This window comes from Colobus angolensis, unplaced genomic scaffold (genome assembly GCF_000951035.1).
Source record: "Colobus angolensis palliatus isolate OR3802 unplaced genomic scaffold, Cang.pa_1.0 Scaffold39, whole genome shotgun sequence".
Lineage (NCBI taxonomy): Eukaryota > Metazoa > Chordata > Mammalia > Primates > Cercopithecidae > Colobus > Colobus angolensis.
Window position 1 is genome coordinate 1,027,946 of NW_012117265.1, and position 8,567 is coordinate 1,036,512.

General features: G+C 47.5%; 2 protein-coding genes across 3 annotated transcripts in view; both read left to right on the forward strand.

Moving 5' to 3' along the window:
* Positions 1–614: 614 nt before the first annotated feature.
* On the forward strand, positions 615–2,306 carry LOC105520929 (zinc finger protein 625). Its single transcript, XM_011954944.1, has 2 exons — positions 615–667; positions 1,161–2,306. Exons 1-2 carry the CDS (start codon positions 615–617, stop codon positions 2,089–2,091), a joined length of 984 nt encoding a protein of 327 aa, XP_011810334.1. The 3' UTR covers positions 2,092–2,306.
* Positions 2,307–7,898: 5,592 nt separating this feature from the next.
* The window catches only part of ZNF20 (zinc finger protein 20), a 9,805-nt gene continuing 9,136 nt past the window's right edge, over positions 7,899–8,567 (forward strand). For both annotated transcript variants that reach the window (XM_011954759.1, XM_011954761.1), the window contains exon 1: positions 7,899–8,121. In XM_011954759.1, coding sequence (XP_011810149.1) covers positions 8,119–8,121 — 3 coding nt within the window. In that variant the 5' untranslated portion in view covers positions 7,899–8,118. The remainder of the gene's footprint in view (positions 8,122–8,567) is intronic.

Here is an 8,567-nt window from a genome sequence, read left to right on the forward strand (position 1 = left end):
TTGCAGTGAGCCGAGATCGCGCCACTGCACTCCAGCCTGGGCCACAGAGTGAAATTCCATCTCAAAAAAAAAAAAAAAGAGAGAGAAATAAGCCAAGTTCCACTGTATTTATTCTTATAAAATTTTCTCTAGCGCCAGGCGTGGTGACTCATGCCTGTAATCCCAGCACTTTGGGAGGCCGAGGCGGGGGGATCATGAGGTCAGGAGATTGAGACCATCCTGGCTAATATGATGAAACCCCGTTTCTACTAAAAATACAAAAAATTAGCTGGGGGTGGTGGCGGGCGCCTGTAGTCCCAGTTACTTGGAGGCTGAGGCAGGAGAATGGCGTGAACCCCAGAGGCGGAGCTTGCAGTGAGCCGAGATTGCGCCACTGCACTCCATCAGGGGTGACTGAGCGAGACTCCGTCTCAAAAATAAAAATTCTCTAAAAACATATATTTAAGTGTGACACAGGCTGAACATCATGGCTCAAGCCAGCCCTTTGGGAGGTTCAGGTCAGAGATTGCTTGAGCTGAAGAGTCGGAGGCTACACTCGGCTATGATAGCACCATTACACTCTAGCCTGGGTTAAAGGGCAAGACCCTGACTCAGAAGCAATAAAACTGACAAAGATGGTTAGTACTTGTAAAAGAGTTTATCTGAAAATAGTGTTGGCGGCGCCCAGGTGCATGCCTGTAATCCTAACATTTTAAGAGGCCGAGGTGAGCGGATTGCTTGAGTCTAGGAGTTTGAGACCAGCCAGGGAAATGTGACAAAACCCCATCTCTAGCAAATATTCAAAAACTAGCCAGGCATGATGGTGTATGCTTGTAGCCTCAGCTAATCAGGAGGCTGAAGTGGCAGGATGGCTTCAGATAGGGAGATGGAGGTTGCAGTGAGCTGAGATCTCACCACCGCACTCCAGCCTGGATAACAGAGTGAGACCCTATCTCAAAATTGTTTTAAAAAGTACTAAGAAGCCCTATATCAATATTATCCTTCTCAATAACAGGTATAGCTGGGCCATCTTGTAGAGCATGTGGTCTGTTCATGTTCAGACAGGGCAGAAAACTTACACATTGCTGGACAGTGTTAGAAATGCAAGTGCAATGACTTGTTAATGAATATCGAATCAGTGATAAAGAAACCCATTATGATATACTTCTCATTGTTCACAGAGGTCTTATGGGAGAGAGACTCTTGGAAAGTAAAAAAGATCATCAGCATGGAGAAATTTTGACCCAGGTTCCAGATGACATACTGAAGAAGAAAACTCCTCCTCGAGTAAAATCACGTGGAGAAGTTAGCATGGGTCATGCATCCCTTAGTAGGCACCACAGAGCTGACACTGGACACAAGACATATGAGTATCAGGAATATGGACAGAAGCCATATAAATGTACATACTGTAAGAAAGCCTTCAGTGATCTCCCCTACTTTCGAACACATGAATGGGCTCACACTGGAGGGAAACCTTATGATTGTGAGGAATGTGGAAAAAGCTTTATTTCCCGTTCAAGCATTCGAAGACACAGGATAATGCACAGTGGAGATGGACCCTATAAATGTAACTTTTGTGGGAAAGCCTTGATGTGTCTCAGTTTGTATCTTATCCATAAACGAACTCACACTGGAGAGAAACCATATGAATGTAAACAGTGTGGGAAAGCCTTTAGTCATTCTGGTAGCCTTCGAATACATGAAAGAACTCACACTGGGGAGAAGCCTTATGAATGCAGTGAATGTGGTAAGGCATTCCACAGTTCCACATGCCTCCATGCACATAAAATAACTCACACTGGGGAGAAGCCATATGAATGTAAACAGTGTGGAAAAGCCTTTGTTTCTTTCAATTCCGTTCGATATCATGAAAGGACTCACACTGGAGAGAAGCCCTATGAATGTAAGCAGTGTGGGAAAGCCTTCAGATCTGCCTCACACCTTCGAACACATGGAAGGACTCACACTGGAGAGAAACCTTATGCATGTAAACAATGTGGGAAAGCCTTTGGATGTGCCTCGAGCCTTAAAATCCATGAAAGGACTCACACTGGGGAAAAACCCTGCAGTTCCAACACTGTGAAAGGCCAAGGCGAGAAGATCGCTTAATTCACATAAGATTCCTTGAAGCTACTGAATCCAATCATGGTAAAAATGTGTTTCCCTCAAATCATGGGAACCATTGCAAAATTATTCTGAAGCTTCTGCAGTCACTATCATCTGAGAGCATTCAGAAATAAATGCTAGTGGCCCAGGAGCAAAAAGTTTTTGGGGTAGTTTAGCTGAGGCCTCACTCAGAGACCTAGGACACAGAGTTGGAAATAACTCTTTTTTTTTTTTTTTTTGAGACGGAGTCTCACTCTGTCGCCCGGGCTGGAGTGCAGTGGCCGGATCTCAGCTCACTGCAAGCTCCGCCTCCCGGGTTTACACCATTCTCCTGCCTCAGCCTCCCGAGTAGCTGGGACTACAGGCGCCCGGCACCTCGCCCGGCTAATTTTTTGTATTTTTAGTAGAGACGGGGTTTCACCGTGTTAGCCAGGATGGTCTCGATCTCCTGACCTCGTGATCCGCCCGTCTCAGCCTCCCAAAGTGCTGGGATTACAGGTTTGAGCCACCGCGCCCGGCCTGCAGTAACATCTTAAATTTTCAATTACTTTCTCGCATCTCCAAAAATTAACTCCCCTTCTCCAACTCACAGTATTATCAACTTTTTTTTTTTTTTTTTTTTTTGAGACAGAGTTTCACTCTTGTTGCCCAGGCTGGAATGCAATGGCACCATCTCGCCTCATTGCAACCTCCGCCTCCCGGGTTCAAGTGATTCTCCTGCCTCAGCCTCCTGTATCAACTTTCTTTATTGTATAGTATATTTCTTCATCCTTTCTTTCACATAGATGCAGTATTTTAGTAGTCTGTCATCTTTTCACAAGGTCACGGATGACTCTTTTAAAAATATTTGTGTTCTGTTTCTGAACATTTCATGTAACAGGAAAATAGAGAATAACCACTTGATACTCCAGTGAAAAACCCCTGTTCCTCTCCTCTTATCTTGTAAGGCACAGACACCATCTCAGAATGTCTTTGGGTTGTTTCCTTTTTTTTTTTTTTTCCTTGAGACAGAGTCTTGCTCTGTCGCCTAGGCTAGAGTGAAGTGGTGCAGGCTTGGCTCACTGCAACCTCCGCCTCCCAGGTTCAGGTGATTCTTCTGCCCTCAGCCTCCCGAGCAGCTGGGTTTACAGGTATGCGCCACCACAGCCAGCTAATTTTTTTGTATTTTTAGTAGAGATGGGTTTTCACCATGTTGGTCAGGCTGGTCTTGAACTCCTGACCTCAAATGATCTGCCCAACTCAGCCTTCCAAAGTGCTGAGATTACAGGCGTGAGCCACCATGCCTGGACTGTTTCCTTTTTGAAAACTTTACAGGGTGATGTGTCTTCAGGAGTCCCAACCTATCTTTTCCTGGTCCTGGGTTTCAGAACCGTCTGAGGCTGAGCCAAAATGCCCACAGCTTCCATCCCTCCTGGCCTATTGAATATCAGCCCCTGGGTCAATCCTCCCAGAGGAGGGTATGGGGCCTCCCAAAGGAGCAGAATTTCCCAAATGGGAGGAGACTCCTGGTACACTCTTCATCTAGATAGCCAACCCCTTGGGATGCTCAGTTTTTCTCCCCCAGTCCCAGCTTCCATTACTTGGAGACACATAGCTGGCCAGCCAGTTGGATGTTGCTATTAAGGGAGAGGTGTAGGTTAGGTGAGTCACAGCAGAGTCATCTCAACAAAGCCATGACATAGCAGTGCATTACTCACAATTCCAGAGAGATGAGGGCAGCATGCCTTTCAGGGCAACACAGAGTGAGGGGAACATCCAGGATGCAGATTCAGCCAGCAGGTGGGGAGAAAGACAGACAGGGACCTTTCGGCCAGAGTTTTTCTTGGGGTCCAGGGCAATGCCCAAGGAGGTTTCTCTCAGGGAGTTGTTTCTGGTAGATTTAGAGCAAGCACGTGCTAGTTCTGTGAAGTCAGGCTGTGATTAAAAAGTGGTCTGTGCCATCCTAAGGGTAAGTGGGGCAAGTCAAGTTGATCTATGAAGCTGTTCCTCAGTGAGTTGGTCACCAGGAGGCAGCCGTGTAAGTCACATATGTGGGTTAAGCACATGCAGGAACTGGGAGGAGGTAGAGAACTGGGAACTGTTGAGGTCGAGCGCAGCTTTCTTCTTCTTCTTCTTTTTTTTCTGAGACAGTCTTTCTTTGTCGCCCAGGCTGGAGTGAAGTGGCGCTCTCTCAGCTCACTGCAACCGCTGCTTCCCGGGTTCAAGTGATTCTCCTGCCTCAGCCTCCCAAGTAGCTGGGATTACAGGCACGCACACACCCAGCTAATTTTTGTATTTTTTAGTAGAGAGGGAGTTTCACCATGTTGGCCAGACTCTTCACCAGACTCCTCACCTGAAGTGATCAGCCTGCCTTGGCCTCCCAAAGTGCTGAGATTACAGGTGTGAGCCACTACACCCGGCTTGAGTGCGGGTTTCTTCCGTTATAAGAAAGTGAAACCCATAATGAAAATGCATGGTAAGGTAACATAAGAACTCATGATAACAGGCAACTCTAGAAGTAATTCATGTGGAGATGATGGGCCAAAGATTGTTTGTTCTCCTGTAGATAACCTTCTGTCCCTGTCCCTGTTAAGTGAGGACCACTTGCATAATTGGCTGGTGATACCTGCTTTGTCATGGTTTCACTGTTTTCAGAATCTGCTGTTTTCCATTAGTCTATCTTTCTATCTGTTAATACCATTTTCGCTTGATTAGTATAGATTTTATTTATTTTATTTTATTATTATTTTTTTCAACACAGAGTTTCACTCTTGTTGCCCAGGCTGTAGTGCAATGGCGCAATCTCAGCTCACTGCAACCTCCGCCTCCTGGGTTCAAGTGATTCTCCTGCCTCAGCCTCCCAAGTAGCTGGGATTACAGGCGTGTGCCACCATGCCCAGCTAACTGTGTATTTTTTTTTTTAAATAGAGACAGGGTTTCTCCATGTTGGTCAGGTTGGTCTCGAACTCCCGACCTCAGGTGATCCGCCCGTCTCGGCCTCCCAAAGTGCTGGGATTACAGGCTTGAGCCACCGCGCCCGGCCTCTTTTTTATTTTATTTAAATTTTTTTAGAGACTTGGTCTTGCTGTGTGGACCCGGCTGGAGTGCAGGGGTATTCACAGGTGTGATCTTAGTGCACTAGAGCTTCATATTCCTGGGCTCAACAATCCTTCTACCTCAGCCTGCCAAGTAGCTATCACTACAGGTGCCAGCTGCTGTGCCTGGCTTCCACTTTTTTTTTTTCTTTAATCAGTTCCTTTTAAAGACCAAAGAAAACCTGTCCTCTTGTGTGGCCTAAGTTGATCTGTGAACATTATTCGCTATGACCCAGAAAATCCCACAAACCTGTGCATGTTAGAAGGATGAAACCCTTATGTTCACTGTAAGAACTGTGAAGGTGCTCAGGCCGTCACAGGTATGCCTATATGAAAAGCCACCAAGTATCTGAAATATTTTCTTTTACAGAAATTATGTATACCATTTCAGTCTTAGAAAATGGAGTTGGTAGCTGTACCCAAGACAAACATTGGGGTTGAACTCACCATCAGTTGTCCAAAAAAGGTACTGAAATTTGCTTTCAAGTGCAGAGTTATGCCGAACCTAAGGGTATAGGTGTAGATTCCCTGTTTATTGAGCACATCCAGGGAACAAGGCACCCATAATGCACCACCTGACTTAACAGAACTCATGGGCAGATGAACCCATCCACAAACTCCCCTGCCACATCCAGATGATGCTTAGTGAAAAGAAACACATTGTTCCAAAAGCAGAAGAGGAGGCTGCATGGAAGAAAAAGATATACCAGAAGAAACATAAACTTAAGAGACAAAGAAATTCAGCCAAAAGAAAATGCAAATAAAAGTTCAAAACAAAAAAAACCAACTCTAAAATTCATAAAACACAAAATATCATACTCTCTTAAATATGCTTCTATGATATCTCTCTGATAAAAGTTGGCTGTACTAGAGAAAATGAAAATAGGTGTTGGTGACTGGCAGATTCTGGGTCTATGATGAATCAGAGAAGGATGGTTTTCACTTTGTTTTACATTTTTTTAATGCCTTGGTAGAAAGATGATAATAAAGAGATTCTTCTGTCTATGTGTTTTAGATTACTCATGTTGACTGAAGAAAAAAATTAAATTTGTTAAAGAAAATTTAACAAATTTAATTTAGGATTGATTTAGGACAATAGCCTGGAAGCAGTTCTGATTTGGAAGCAGTTTGATTTAGGATTGACTGAGGACAATAGCCTGGAAGCACTTCTGACAGACGGCTGCTATGCAGTATTTTGGTTTACAGTTTGTAAGAGACAAGTGGGCCCTGTGCTCTATCTTGTTTTTTCTTCAAAGCATATTTCTGGAGAGCGCAGAGTCCCAGAGTCAGGAATGTTATAAAGTCAGGCTGGAAACCAGAAATAAGTAACATGACTAAACATTTGTATGTTTTTTTGTTTTGTTTTGAGACGGAGTCTCGCTTCATTGCCCAGGCTGGAGTGCAGCGGTACAATCTCGGCTCACTGGAACCTCAGCCTCTTTGATACAAATGATTCTAATGCCTCAGCCTCCCAAGTAGCTGGGATTACAGGTGTACACTACCACACCTGGCTAATTTTTTTATTTTTAGTAGAAATGGGATTTCACCATGTTGGCCACGCTGGTCTCCAACTCCTGATCTCAGGTGATCCACCCACCTCGGCCTCCCATAGTGCTGGGATTACAGGCTTGAGCCACAGCACCCGGCCACTACTGCCTCACTGTCATGCAGTTAAATAATCTTAGACGCTTCCTCCTCGACTTTATACATACACACTGGAGGAGGGCTCTGCTCCTGTGTTATTCTCGCAGTGGGTTTGAGGATGTTTGTGTCATGGAAACTGGTGATGTGAGAAGCAGGCGAATAGCCTGCAGGGGGCAGCAGAGACCAACGTCAGGGACTGGACGGAGAGGCCAGTATGGATCCTGCCAAGGAGGAAAGGAAAGTGGAGCTCTCCTGGATGCTTCCTGGGCAGCCGCCCTCCTGCAGGTGGCTTGCAGCTGCTCAGAGCAGATCCTGAAAGAGTGTGGGTTCTGACACGCTGCAGCGCCCTGGAAAGCAGGAGACCCACGTGCAGGTGCACTTCAGGGGTTTTGTCCTTTCTGCGGTTGTACATCTGGAATCTGGGGCCGTTTTCAGGAGCAGTGCTTTGGGTTTGACATGCAAAGGGTCCCTGGGGTCAGACTAATTTGCATATCTGAAGAAAATCTGTGAAGATCAAGTTCAGGGAAGGAACTGTTTGGGACCTCTCCTGGAGAAGGGGCTTATGAAGTTGACAGTTTATTTAGGTCAGAAGCTTAAAATCACCAAGTGAGAGTTTTCTGCCGATGAAGATGAAGGTCTGGAAGGAGGGAGCATTTCCACACTGTGAAGTGGGGTGAGATATGTGAAAGCCTTGGCCATGTCTCATCCCTAATTCCGGGCCCCTGAAGGACAACTGCCTCTCCTTCCTGGTGCAGTCGTGCCTGGCCTGGTCTGGGCACCCCTTCCTGCTCTGAGGTTAGCAGATCGCTCCATTGGACACTGAGTCTGGAATTCCCTGCATACACTTAGGACCCTGTGCAGGACGAGGAAGCACGGACAGCCCATTTAATGAGGAATAAGATAGTGCCCTGTCTAAAAATCAGGAGCAAATCTGACTGAAAAAATATCCAATGATCAGGGCTCAGGGAGAGAGTTGTCCCTTAGAGAGAAACTGTGGCTAGAACTGATCAGTCGGGCTCTGCAGGGCCCGTTACCCAGGGCTTGTGCCGTCACTCAGTTCTGAGGGGGCGGGGCCTTGCACCTTGCCCAATCAGAAGCGCTGGGGCGGGGCCCGGCCAACTGTCCATCCGGAAGGAGGAGGCCCATTCCGCTTCTACTTTTGATGCTATGCGGATTGCTGTCGGGATACTAGATTTCCTACTCCGAGAGGCCCGGGTCCCTTCGCCACTTCTGTCGCTTTGCCGCCTGCACTGTGACCTGCACTATTCACGGGAGCCCTAGAGAGGACCCCGGGACACCCGGAAGCCGGGAAATGGTGAGTGTGTGGGGCCGGAGTCCCCAGACGGGGGAGGGGCTGGGTGAAACCGGCCTGAAGCGGCTGTGGCGGGACCCGGGTCTCCTCGCGGCGCCTCCTGCATCTGGGACCCGAATCTCTGTGTCTCAGCCCGTCCCTCCGTCCCCTGGGCCGCAGGGTGCAGCTGGGCCGGCAGCCAGGACCCCAGGCGTCCTGTCCTGTTCCTGCGCCGGCGACTGTGGGTCCCGGCCCCGGAGCCCTCTCTAGGCAGCTCCGCGCCCACAGCCCCGGATTCTGCGGGGACCCCGGGAGGGTCATGGGGGAATCCCGCGGGGTATTTTTCTGTTAAAAGTTAAAGAGTTTGGGCCGGGCGCGGCGCCCACGCCTGTATTCCCAGCACTTTGGGAGGCCAAGGCGGGCGGATCACGAGGTCAGGAGATCGAGACCATCCTGGCTAACACGGTGAA